The sequence below is a fragment of the Stenella coeruleoalba genome (genome assembly GCF_951394435.1).
Source record: "Stenella coeruleoalba genome assembly, chromosome: 3".
NCBI classification, from domain to species: domain Eukaryota; kingdom Metazoa; phylum Chordata; class Mammalia; order Artiodactyla; family Delphinidae; genus Stenella; species Stenella coeruleoalba.
In genome coordinates, this window is record NC_137148.1 from 94,863,855 (window position 1) to 94,877,488 (window position 13,634).

Below are 13,634 nucleotides of genomic sequence, written 5' to 3' on the forward strand. Positions count from 1 at the left end.
TTTAGGTTTTGTTTTACTTTTTCTAATTCTTTTAGGTGGTGGGTTAGATTGTTTGAGATTTTTTTTGTTTCTTAAAGCCTGTATCACTGTAAATTTCCCTTTAAGAATTGCTTTTGCTGCATCCCATAACCCATTGACTTTTAATAAAATAATCCTAGGGGTTAAACTAGTTGCCACCTCTCTATCTGATGGGAATCCTGGTGCTAGGTAATGGAGGATGTAGATAAAGGTTCCCAAGGTTAACGGTTTTTATCTGTTTAATGCTTCCAGGGTAGGCTCCCTCTTATTAAATGCCTACAGGGGCTTAGGGCTAGGTAAGGTCATATACTGGCAGAGGTTTTGGGGTGAGTTGGGGGGAGGAAAGAGCTACCAAAGGAAAGGAGCCCCAGGTATTTTCTGCCTTAAAATGCTGTTCTCTTAAATGGAGATTTTGCTCTGGGCTCTTAGAAGAGTTGCTGGGGCCCATTATAATTGGATAGTATTATTGCAGAGAAGGTGTCCCCCCCCCCAATGTTTTTTAAATTTTCTGTCTCAATTTTTATTTGATACTGGAATATAGTTGATTATAATGTTGTGAGTAAAGATGGAGATTACTATTAATTATTGTTAACATTTTGGGGTTTTACCTTGTAGTATTGTTTTTTCTAAATATCCATTTTTAAAAAAAATTTTTTTATACAGCAGGTTCTTTTTAGTTATCCATTTTATACATATTAGTGTATATGTTAAATGTCCATCGTTTATGTTATTTACCATTATTTTCCACCTCCTATACATCATAGAATTGAAAATACTGGGTTTTTTAAATGAAATTTATTTGCCAAGAGCCAGGTAATGAACTGTACTATGATTTTAAGATATTGAAATTTAGAGACACATCAGTTTCTTTCTAGGATGGATTTACTTTCTTTCTTTCAAGTTCTCATTGTCATATGAATAAATGAATCTTCTGTTGAGTATCTGAGTTTTGAATACCTGAGTGTATGCTAATCGATTGCTTTCTGTGTTGTAGGCTGAGAATAGTTTCAGCGAAGAAGAGGAAGAAAAACTTCAAGCTGCATTTTCTCTGGAGAGACAAGATCTTCACCTAGTTCTTGAAACAATATCTTTTATTTTAGAACAGGTATTTTTATTGCCCCAAATTTCCTAACCATGGTTGGTTTACTACATGTTTGCATTGCTGTGATATCTATAACATTTTATCTTTTTTTTCTCAAGTATACAGATGGAAGCTGTGAATATGTTTTATCAAAAAATTTTTATGTAGTAAAAAAATTTTGAATGTGTGATTTTTTTTCCATGGTATTGCGTTCTACTAAAACAGTCTTAGTGTTGAGCAGCGTGAGTAAAGTATTTGACAGTATGAATCAAGACTTCGTTGACTTGAGACAGTTAAAAAAGATTCAAATTTATTGTTACTTGGTATAATAATTTGGAAAAATGAACACATTTTATTTAAGAAATTTAATAAATGATTTTGGAGGATCTGTTTGACTAGGTTGATAAAACATTTAGAAAAGAAATATTTGTCAAAGGACCTTTTGTCATACTATTTCTTCCTGCTGAGCTGTTCTTCTGCATCCCTTCTTTACATCTAAATTCAGTTCATTGTTCAAGTTCATTGTTCTGTTAAAATCACATCTCCTCCCACTGCAGCCTTGACCCCTTATATTTGCAGTCCTCCCCTTATTTGGATTCCTTTTATGCTTGGCTCATCATGGTAGAGCACATTGTTAGTCTTTTCATTATTTCATGTATGTCAGTTGTGTCTCCTTCACTAGGTTTTGAATTTGTATGGGGCCAGGATCACATTTTCTGTGCATCTTATGTAAATGTAGCACATTGCTGGGCTAAAAATAATTTTTTTTTAACATCTTTATTGGAGTGTAATTGCTTTACAATGTTGGGTTAGTTTCTGCTGTATAACAAAGTGAATCAGCTATACGTATACATACATCCCCATATCCCCTCCCTCTTGTGTTTCCCTCCCACCCTCCCTATCCCACCCCTCTAGGTGGTCACAAAGCACTGAGCTGATCTCCCTGTGCTATGCAGCTGCTTCCCACTAGCTATTTTACACTTGGTAGTGTATATATGTCAATGTTACTCTCTCACTTCGTCCCAGCTTACCCTTCCCCCTCCCCGTGTCCTTAAGTCCATTCTCTATGTCTGCATCTTTATTCCTGTCCTGCCCCTAGGTTCATTAGAACCTTTGTTTTTAGATTCCATATATATGGGTTAGCATACAGTATTTGTTTTTCTCTTTTTGACTTACTTCACTCTGTATGACAGACTCTAGGTCCATCCACCTCACTACAAATGACTCAATTTCGTTTCTTTTTATGGCTGAGTAATATTCTGTTGTATATATGTGCCACATCTTCTTTATCCATTCATTGGTCAATGGACACTTAGGTTGCTTCCATGTCCTGGCTGTTGTAAATAGTGCTGCAATGAACATTGTGGTACATGACTCTTTTTGAATTATGGTTTTCTTAGGGTATATGCCCAGTAGTGGGATTGCTGGGTCATATGGTTCTATTTTTAGTTTTTTAAGGAACCGCCATACTGTTCTCCGTAGTGTCTATAAAAATAGATTCTTAATAAATTCCTGTTGTTTGATTAAGTAGAATACTTGTGAAGTAAAAGTTTATTTCACAATAAACAATACTGTAGCTTTCTGGGCATTCTAGTGAATAGATACCGTTAGGAGGACAAGCTGCTAGGCACCTACTACATGCAGCCTTATACAGGTTACAGATCATAAAGTTGATTATGGTTCTTATCCTTGGTGAACCTTCAGTAGAAGAAAAGGATAACTGAATAGGGCAGAGCAGCCTGGGGTTTATGAGGAAGTTTTTTCAGAATAATGTAAAAAACAACAGGTATCACCGTAAAAAAGTTTTCAGTTTTTTATCATATATTACCTAGGAAGTTGGTAGATGAACGTGGTTTTGAGAAAGTGTTTCTTGGAAAAATTTTGATAGTTGAGAAACAAAACCACTGTGTACTTATTTGAAATAATGAAATGAAATAAGGAAATGAACTTTTAATTAGGATACCATTTACATAGCCAAAGCAAAGAAGTTTTTCTCTTAAGTGGATTTAGTATTACTTAAACCACAGGCAAAAATGAAGCAGTTTAGCTTGAATAATTTAGGCCATTTAATTCTGAATCTTCCAGCCCTTGGTTGAGTATATTATTATTTGTAAAATAAAAAAAATTCTGCAGCAGAAATATGAAATTTTTAAAATTTAAATCATTTAAAATAATGTTGTATTTGATTACAGTTCAAGGTCTCTGTATGAACAGTAGGGATATATATAATTTTTTTTTCCTCTTTAATAGGCAGTATATTACAACGTGAAGCCAGCAGCTTTGCAGCAGCAGTTAGAGAACATTCATCTTAGACAAGACAAAGCAGAAGCATTTGTCAGTGCTTGGTCTTCTATGGGCCAAGAAACAATTGAAAAATTCAGGCAGAGGATTCTTGCACCCCACAAGGTATAGTATATACTACTCAAAAGATATTTTTCAATGTGTATGTATGGCATAAATTATTATATCTGAAAAGTTCCGCTCTCCTCTTTCTATTTTCTGGAAATATTTGTGATTGGTGTTATTTTGCATTTTCACCAGCATTATATTAGCGTTCCAATAGTTCCAAATCCTTGTCAGCTCTTGGTATTGTCAGTTGTCTGTATTAAAGCTATTCTTTTAGGTTTTGTAATGATATCTTGTGTTTTGAATTTATATTTCCCTAATAACAGATTATGATGATTATCTTTTTATGTAGTTACTTGCCATCCATATGTCTCCTTTTGTGAAGTGTGTGTTCAGATCTTTTGTCTAACTGTATTTCCACACTGTGACAGATAATTATAGTAATATAAATATAAAGGACAATTACAAGGGTAAATCCCAGCATACAGAAATGCATGGGTTTTGTTTTTGTTCTTGTGTTTTTGGTTGTTACAATTTGTAGAAGGTGTTTGTTTTCTTTCTGTTGAGTTTTGTGAATCTTTTGAGTCCTTTGTCAGATATATGATTTGCAGATATTTTCTCTTAGTCTGTAGCTTTCCTTTTTAGTTTCTAACAGTGTCTTTTGCAAAGTAAAACCTTTAAAATCTGATCAAGTTTGATTTATCATTTTTTTCTTTTATTGATACTGCCTTTGGTTTTGTATCTTAACCTAAGTTTTTTTTTTGTAGTTGTTGTAAATGGTACTGGTTTTAAAATTTTGGTTTCTAGTTGTTTACTGCTAGTATATAGAAACACAATTGATTTTTATATATTGATATTGTATTCAAGACCTTGGTAAACTCACAAATTAGTTATAGCAGTTTTTTTGGTGGTTTTCCTTGTGATTTTCTTTGTAGAAAGTCAGATTGTTCATGCATATAGAGATAGTTTTATTTCTTCCTTTTCAGTTTGTTCACCTTTTGTTTTTCCTGCCTTACTGTACTGACTAGGACTTATAATATGATGTTGAATAAGATTGGTAAGTTTGAACATCATGCTTTGTTCCCAGTTTTAGAGAGGAAGCATTCAGTCTCTCATCATTAAGTAAGATGCTGGGGACTTCCCTGGTAGTCCAGTGGTTAAGACTCCTCGCTTCCATGGCAGGGGAACAGGTTCAATCCCTGGTCAGGGAAGTAAGATCCTGCATGCTGGGTGGTACGGCAAAAAAAATTAAAAAGAGAGTAGGATGGTGGTTACCAGGGACTGGGGCTGGGGTAGGGAAATGGAGGCAATGTTGTTCAAAGAATACAAATTTCCAGTTATAAGATGAATAAATTCTGGGGATCTAATGTATAAAGTAGAAACAAAAAGATGCTAGGTATGGGTTTTTAGAAAATGCCCTGGTATTGTTTTCATTTCTCTCTTTTTCTTTTAAACTGTACATTCTAAGAGCTCTCAAGTGTCCTCCACATCACAGTTTCATTTTTCATTTTAATTTCTGCTTTTTCCTGTACCCTGTACAGATTTTGTTTTCCATTTTTTATCCCTAAAATTTTTTTAACCATTGCCATTAAAAAAAAAAATCTCTACTTGTCTTTGAATATTTGCCTATTTTTTATATTTATATAATTTTCTTATGTTTTTTTCTTGCATTTATATAAGTACAGTATACTTGTATAGTTAAAAATATTTCTTTTTTCACCTCTGATAGTAAGTCATTTTTTATTATTTTCTGGCTGATAGTTTGTTGCTTTTTTAAAAGTAATATTTCTGGGGCTTCCCTGGTAGCGCAGTGGTTAAGAGTCTGCCTGCCAATGCAGGGGACCCGAGTTCAAGCCCTGGTCTGGGAAGATCCCACATGCCGCAGAGCAGCTAGGCCCGTGTACCACAACTACTGAGCCTGCGAGCCACAACTACTGAGCCTACATGCCACAACTACTGAAGCCTGTGTGCCTAGAATCCGTGCTCCGCAACAAGAGAAGCCACTGCAATGAGAAGCCCATGCACCACAACGAAGAGTAGTTCCCCACTCGCCACAACTAGAGAAAGCCCGCGCGTCGTGGTGAGGACCCAACGCAGCCAAAAATAAAATAAATAAAAAAAATTTTTTTAAAAAGTAATATTTCTTCCTTATGTTGTATTACATTAACTTCTGTTTAAGAAGTAGTTTGATCAGTTGTTATATAAAATATGCAAAAAAGTAGTTGGATATGATTAATTGGTCCCTATGACACTGGTCCCTTGAGAATGTAGGAAATTATCTTTTGCCAATACAGAGTATATGAGAGGGTAGCTAATACATTTTTTAATACCTTAAATGCTAATTAAGATCATATAATAATATCAAACATTTCTTATGTTTACAGTGGACCAAAAACTCTACTCAGTGCATTATATCTTGTAAGATCCATTAATAGTTCTAGTTTATATTTAAAATTAAACTGAGGATTAGAGAGATTAAATAATTGGTCCATGGTCACGCAGCTAAGTAAGTGGTAGAGTTGGGATTTAACAAAGTAGTTACACTCCTAAGCCACTGTGCTCTACTACCACCTAAATGTTAGCAGCAAAATTTTTCTGTGTCAGGCTTTATGCAGGGTAGTTTACATAGTTTGTGTATATGTGTGTTTTATATCTTTGAAAAAGAAATAAAACTTTCGAACGTGTACCTTTACCGTGTTAACCCAAGTGGTCCATGGTGAAGGTGAGGTGGGAATCAGATTGGGCTCTCTCTCTTTTTTTTTTTTAATTTTATTTATTTATTTTTGGCTGCATTGGGTCTTCGTTGCTACGTGCAGGCTTTCTCTAGTTGTGGTGAGCGGGGGCTACTCTTTGTTGCGGTGCGTGGGCTTCTCATTGCGGTGGCTTCTCGTTGCAGAGCACAGGATCTAGGTGCATGGGCTTCAGTAGTTGTGGCATGCAGGCTCAGTAGTTGTGGCACACAGGCTCTAGAGCACAGGCTCAGTAGTTGTGGCACATGGACTTTAGTTGCTCCGTGGCATGTGGGATCTTCCCAGACCAGGGCTCAAACCTGTGTCCCCTGCATTGGCAGGCGGATTCTCAACTGCTGCACCACCAGGGAAGTCCGAGATTGGTCTCTCTCTTAATTGAGCCTTTTATGTCATGGTACCTCTGACAACTATAATGTTATCTTCCTTTTTGCCCTGTTGACTGTTAAGATATGGTGACTAAAATAGCTGTGGATGAAAATAGATCATGTCATTTAAATTGTAACAGAAATATATGGCAGTGATTTATTATATAATGAACAAAAGTTGTATTTGCAAAGACTGTTTTATAGTCATTTAGAGGTTAACATAAACTGTGTGGTGCTTGCAGTGGAACATCTGTGTAATTCTGAATTCAAAGAGAGTCAGATTCAGTTAAATAACAAGTTAAAAAATCAAAAGGAACTTATTTTTAATTCAGTTTTTAAAAACACCTCTTTTCATCTTCTGTTATTTAAATCTAATAAGTGAGAGGCAGATTGAAAATTGATTGGATAGCTTTTTACAGGATATGATTGAAGGGATTTAAAAATTTTATCCTGTCTCACTTTTTTTTTTTTTTTTTTTTATCTTAACCTCTTTGGACACTGAAATGTTACCACTGCTTATTAGAATTGGTAGTCTTCCCTCTTTTATCAGTGTTGACTATGTTAGCAGTGTCCTTCTAACAGGATTTTCTGTTTGATTTTTGTTAAAATGCCTGTGTGGTTACAACATTTATTAAATTATGAATACCCTTTCAGACAGAACTTGAATACTATGTTTAATTTTACTCCTAAAATTCTGGTTAGAGTTCCTTTATGTATATTCCTGCTATACAAAATGTAAAAACTTATATGTTAAATATTACTGACATATTGATACATCTCTTTTTTTCTGAGACCTTAAGGAAAAGAATTGTGTTTTTTTATATGATATTTTTTCTAAGACATTTTTACATTTGAAGTTCACCCTATTCCTCAGTAACAGATATGATTATGAGAAATATACATAAGGCATATTTTTAGCACTCTGAGTAGCCTGCTCTTTAAAGGCTACTGATTCCTGTACTGATTCCTTTTCTTAAAATGTACTTGTATGTTTGTTAGGAAGATTTTAAGGATAAATTTGACAGTTGTATTTGTTTTGAATGCTCAAAATGTGTGTATTGTGATTTCGTCCTGTTAAGAGTGTTCTTAATTTTACCAGTTACATAGCAAATTTATTATTTCATTATGTAGTGAAAATTCATCATGTCTCATATGTTCTTGAGAAACCTACATTTAAAATGGATGGCTAGGGCTTCCCTGGTGTCGCAGTGGTTGAGAGTCTGCCTGCCGATGCAGGGGACACGGGTTCGTGCCCCGGTCTGGGAAGATCCCACATGCCGTGGAGCGGCTGCGCCCGTGAGCCATGGCCGCTGAGCCTGCGTGTCTGGAGCCTGTGCTCCGCAGCGGGAGAGGCCACAACAGTGAGAGGCCCGTGTACCGAAAAAAAAAAAAAAAAAAAAGGATGGCTAACGTTCTTAAGATAATAATGTTCCTAAACAGTCTTTTAAAAAAATCCTCTTTAAGCCATTATAATAAGATTTACTTTATTGTTAAGTGTAACAACTAATTGTTTGCTTCATTAATTGTTAAATATCTGTCTTTTATATGTAATATAAGAAATTTAGATTTGACATTTTTAAAACTTAGTGTATTCTTTTGTTTTATTATTTTCTTTTATATTCTTATTTCATTTCTTTTGGAATTCTAAGGATGGATGAATGGCTTTATTAAAAAGAGAACAGAAAAAACATACTTCATATAGCTAAATCTAAATACGTAACTATGAATACATATCTGAGTGCTTTTTCAAGATTTAAACGCTTCTTAACATTATCATCTGCATTTATAGGAAAGGTATTTTGTTATAATTATATCCATATACAAGTCAAGTTTCTGCCTCATTTGTTGCGTTAGTTGTTGGCATGTTAAGAATGAAGTGAAAGCCATGGTTTTTCCATATGCTGGAATTGACTGAATGTAAATGTTTGTGAGATTTAAATGCTGCTATATTCATTTACTGTTTTTTTATTGAAATATAATCTACCTGCAGAAAATGCAGAGATTTTAAGTGTGTTCAGTTTGATGAATTTCAGAAATTATATATACCCTTTTAATCATTCTCCTTAACAAAATAGAGAAAATTTTCATCACCTGGAAAGTGCCCAGTTTTAATTCCCTCCACCTTCATACTCAAATTTCCATCACTGTAAGTTGTTTTTTTTCTGTTCGTAGAGTTAATATAAATGAACTCAAATAAGTGTCTGTCTACTGTCTCTCAACATAATGTTTTTTTGGATGCATTCATGTTGTTACTTGTATCAGCAGTTCTTTTGTTGCTGAGTAATATTTCCTTGTATGAAAATAACACAGTTTGTTTATCTGTAGTCCTCTTGATAGACTTTTGGGTTGTTTCCAGTTTCTGGCTATTAGGAATAAGACTGCTCTTTGACATTTGTGTACAAGTCTTTTTGTGGACATATGTTTTTATTTCCCTTGAGTAAATGTCTAGCAATGGGGTTGCTGACCCCTTAAGCCAAATCTGAGGCTTTGTATTTGAGTTTTAGCCAGTCCATGCTGCACGGATTGGGAAAAAGTCATATAAATGTAAAGAGTCATATAATTGTGAATCTGTCACCTTGTGTGGATCCCTTCACTTTAACTTCTTTCTGCTTTTAGTCATTCTCCAATGCCTTCAAATCACTGTTTTTAAAATATTTTCTTTAGAAGTTATACTTTTTTTTTTTTTTTTTGGTGGTACGTGGGCCTCTCACTGCTGTGGCCTCTCCCGTTGCGGAGCACAGGCTCCGGACGCACAGGCTCAGCGGCCATGGCTCACGGGCACAGCTGCTCCACGGCATGTGGGATCTTCCCGGACCGGGACACGAACCTGTGTCCCCTGCATTGGCAGGCGGACTCTCAACCACTGCGCCACCAGGGAAGCCCTAGAAGTTATACTTTTTATTTGCAAGGGAAGTTGATGTGATATAAACTCCTTCCTACCATTATCAGATTAGGAACTCTAAAAGTGCTTCTTTTAAATTGTAAGTCTTATTCTGTCTTTGCTCTGCTCCAGATCCACCAAGTCTTACCGTGTTGTTTACAATGGAAGTCAAAGTTCTTAAAATTGCCTTTAAGACCCTACATGATCAGTAACCCCTTTTGGTCCACTATCTTGTTGACCTCCACCTGGCTCACTTTGGAGAATTCTATTCTCTTTACCTCAGAAACTCTTGGATGTTCATGTGGTTGGCTTCCTATCTTTTTCAGCTCTTTGCGCAATATCACACTTATCAGTGAGCCTTGCTGTAATCATCATAGTGAAAAGTGCTTCCACCTCTATGGTACATTCTTACTTCGTTTTTTTCTATAATACTCATTATTCTTATCTGACCTTCTATATATTCTACGTGTTCATTTTTTTAAATTGTCTCTACTACTAAACTATAAACTCCACAAGGGCAGGAATTTTTGTCTGTTTTGTTCACTACTGTATTTTCACTACTTTAAATGGCCCTTGGTAGATAGTGGGTTCTCAAAAAATAGTTGTTGATTAAATAAATGCACAATATTCCTGCTTTACTAATTGTGCTACTTTGAGGTTCAGTTTATAGGGTTTTCTTATAAAGAGGGATATTTGTGTTTATTGGTGTTAGAAAAGTAAAGAGAGGAGGGTATGGATTATATTTTGTATTTCTTAGTGTTCTTTTGTGTTTTCATTTTGGTTGTACTTTAAGCCTTTTGTGGTTCATTTATTTCATGACTCTTGAGTTTTGCTGGAATACTAGATTCAGTCATTTACATTTTTCCTCTTTAAAAGTGGGAATATGTATAATAAGAATTGCTTTAGCTTGAAATGGAAATTCTCCAGGGGAAAAAAGGTGATGTCATTAGCTGTTGATGCAGCAATCAATTTAAAGAACTTTAGATCTAAGAGACCCTTAATCAGTCTAATTTGAAGTAGAAATGTATTCTCTGCTTTATAAATAATTGACTAAAACCAGACCATTAACAAATTAAATTAAGATTTTACTAATGCCAAAGAACTGTGCTGTTAGCAAAATCACTCTTATGTCATAGTAGTCAAAGATGTGCACTTGCTAAATAGAATTGATGTACTTTTTCAGAGTGTTGTCAACTGTGAGAGCATTAGCTGAATGACATTTCGGTGTCAGTAAACTTGTACTATGGTCTTCATATATTCATGGTATGCAGAGGTGGCAAGCAGTCTGAATGATGATTCATTGATGTTTTCCCTCATCACTTTATAACTTGGATAGGAAGACCAATTAGGTATTTTGGCCAAGTCTGTGGGTCAAGGAGTATAATTTTAAGTTTCATGCCACCCTAGCAATGACACTAGGTTGACTTTTGTGGCATCTAAACTTGAGGGTATAGGTTAGAGAGTATCCCTAAGTTGTGATATTTGTAATAAAGCATTTATACCTCTTGTAATGTGGATACTGTATTGCATAATAGTCATCTCTGAGATCCTGACCTTGTCTTCGTATACTTAAAGATGTCACAGTATAGAATTCTTTCTCTGGGAGGCAAGTAGTAGTGTGGCTTGTTCCTTTGAGGCTTACTGCCTCCTGTTCTTGCCCATGACTAGAGGATGGCAAAGAGATTGAAGATGTTCTCTCATCGCACCTATACATTCCTCTGTTACGGCCTTTAATATATTGTATCTTTTAAAAAATAGCATTATTAAATTATAATTTACATAGTGTAATCTGTATCCTTTTAATTGCACTATTTGGTGAATTTTGATAGCATTATTTCTGTGAGATCATGGTCATAATTAAAATACAGAGCATTTTCATCATGCTAAAAAGTTTCCTCATGCCCCCTGGCAGTTCTTTCCTCCCTAAACCCTGGCTGCAGGAAACCACTGATCTGCTTTGTGTCACTATAGATTGTGTTTAGTAGGATTTTATATAAATGGAATTATACACATGTACTTTCCTCTGGCTTCTTCCACTGAGTATGATTTTGAGGTTCATCTGTGTTGTTGTATCAATGTATCAATGTATCAATGGTTGTATCAATGTATCAATGTTGTATCAATGTATCAATGGTTTGCTCCTTTTCATTGTGGGTTGGTATTCTTTTTTATTGCAGGGTGGTGTTCTGTCATACGGATGTGTCACAGTTTATCCATTCACTTGTTGATGGATAATGGGGCTCTTTCCAGCTTTGGGCTATTTTGAATAAATCTGTTAACATTCATGTACACATCTTTCTAAGGACATATATTTTTATTTCTCTTGAGTAATTTCTTAGGGGTGGATTGACTGGGTTGTAGGGTCAGTGTATATTTAACTATATGAGAAGCTGCCAAACAGTTTTCCAAGGTGGTTGTACTATTTTACACTCCAACCAGCAGTTTCTTCATGTCCTGGCCAACACTTGGTGCTGCCATTCTTTAAAGTTTTAGCCATTCTAATGGGTATAAGGATGTTGAACATAAGGATTTTGAATATCTTTTTATGTGTTTTTTGGCCATTTGTTTATCTTCTTTTGTGAATTATCTGTTCCAATCTTTGCCCTTTTTATATAGATTTCTTTTTTTTTAATTTATTTTTCTTCTAACATCTTTATTGGAGTATAATTGCTTTACAGTGGGGTAGATTTCATTTTCTTATTTTGGTAAGAATTATTTATATAGTTTGGATACAAGTCCTTTGTCAGGTATATGTATTGTGAATATTTTATTAGTCCGTGGCTTGCCTTTTTATTAATGGTGACTTTTGAAGAACAGAATTTTTTATTTTGATGAAGTCTAGTTTATAATTTTTTTCTTTTGTGGTTCATACTTTTATGGCTCTCTTTAAAATCTTTGCCTATCCTAAGATCACAAAGATTTCCTTTTATGTTTTCTTCTAGAAGTTTGATGGTTTTAGCAGTTACATTTAGGTCTGTGATCCATTTTGAGTTCATTTTTGTGTTTGGTGTTAGGTAGAGGTTGTTTTTTATTTTGTTTCCATGTAGATATCTAGTTGTTCCAGCATCATTTACCTTGGTACCTTCGTTAGAAGTCAATTGATGGGTCTTTATGTCTATCCTTTGCCAGTGCCACATTGTCTTTATTACTGTAGTTTTATATTCTTCAAGTTAGGTAATATAGCTCCTCCAACTCTTTAAAAAAATTGGTTTGACACTTTTAGGTCATTTGCCTTTCCATTTAAATTTTAGAATCAGCTTGTCAGTTTCTATTAAAAAATTCCTGCTGGGGAATTAATTAGATTGTCCTAAATGCTATAGATCATTTCTGGAAGAACTGACATCTTAATAATATTGAATCTTTAAATTCATGAGCATGGTATATCTCTCCATTTATTGATATCTTCTTTAATTTATTCCAGTAATGTTTGTAGTTTTTCCAGTGACCAGGATTTGCACAAATTTTGTTATTCTTATGCTATAGACTGAATGTTTGTGTCTCTTCAAGATTTGTATGTTGAAACCTCACCCCCATGGTGATGATATTAGGAGGTAGGACCTTTAGGGGGTGATTAGGTAATAAGGAAAGAACCCTAATGAATGGGATTAGTACCCTTATAAAGAGGCCCTAGAGAACTCCCTTGCCTCCTTCTGCCATGTGAGGATACAAGAAGTCTGCAGCCTGGAAGAGGGCCCTCGCTCAACCTTGCTGTCACCCTTATCTCAGACTTCCAATCTCCACAACTGTGAGAGATAAATGTTGTTATTACTAAGCTATGCAGTCTGTGGTATTTTGTTTTAGTGGCCTGAACAGACTAAGACTGTGTATTTGCATGATTTTGGTTGCCACTAAAAATGGAATTGCATTTTTGACATTTTCCAATTGTTTCTTTCTAGTATATTGAAAACTATTGATGTTTCATATTAACCTTTTGCCATAACTTTCTTAAAACTGGCCATTAGTTTTAGTAGCTTTTTTGCAGTTACTTAGGATTTTCTACGTATGTGTTATATCAAAATTACTTTTGTGTATGTTTGTCTTCATCACTAGACTTGGAGCTTTTGGGACAGAGATTGTAAGTTTATTGATTTTTATGTCCCCAGCATCTATGACGGTACAAAAGTCAGGTCTGTGCTCTTCTGGTTTTTCTCCTTTCTGCCTGCTTCTTTTAGACAGTCATATTTGCTACTTTC

At 34.9% G+C, this 13,634-nt stretch overlaps 1 protein-coding gene across 3 annotated transcripts in view; it reads left to right on the forward strand.

Moving 5' to 3' along the window:
• COMMD10 (COMM domain containing 10) overlaps window positions 1–13,634 on the forward strand; it is a 161,843-nt gene that overhangs the window by 9,341 nt on the left and 138,868 nt on the right. For all 3 annotated transcript variants that reach the window (XM_079918386.1, XM_079918388.1, XM_079918387.1), the window contains exons 3-4: window positions 1,013–1,123; window positions 3,350–3,505. In XM_079918386.1, the coding sequence (XP_079774512.1) occupies window positions 1,013–1,123; window positions 3,350–3,505 (267 nt within the window). The remainder of the gene's footprint in view (window positions 1–1,012; window positions 1,124–3,349; window positions 3,506–13,634) is intronic.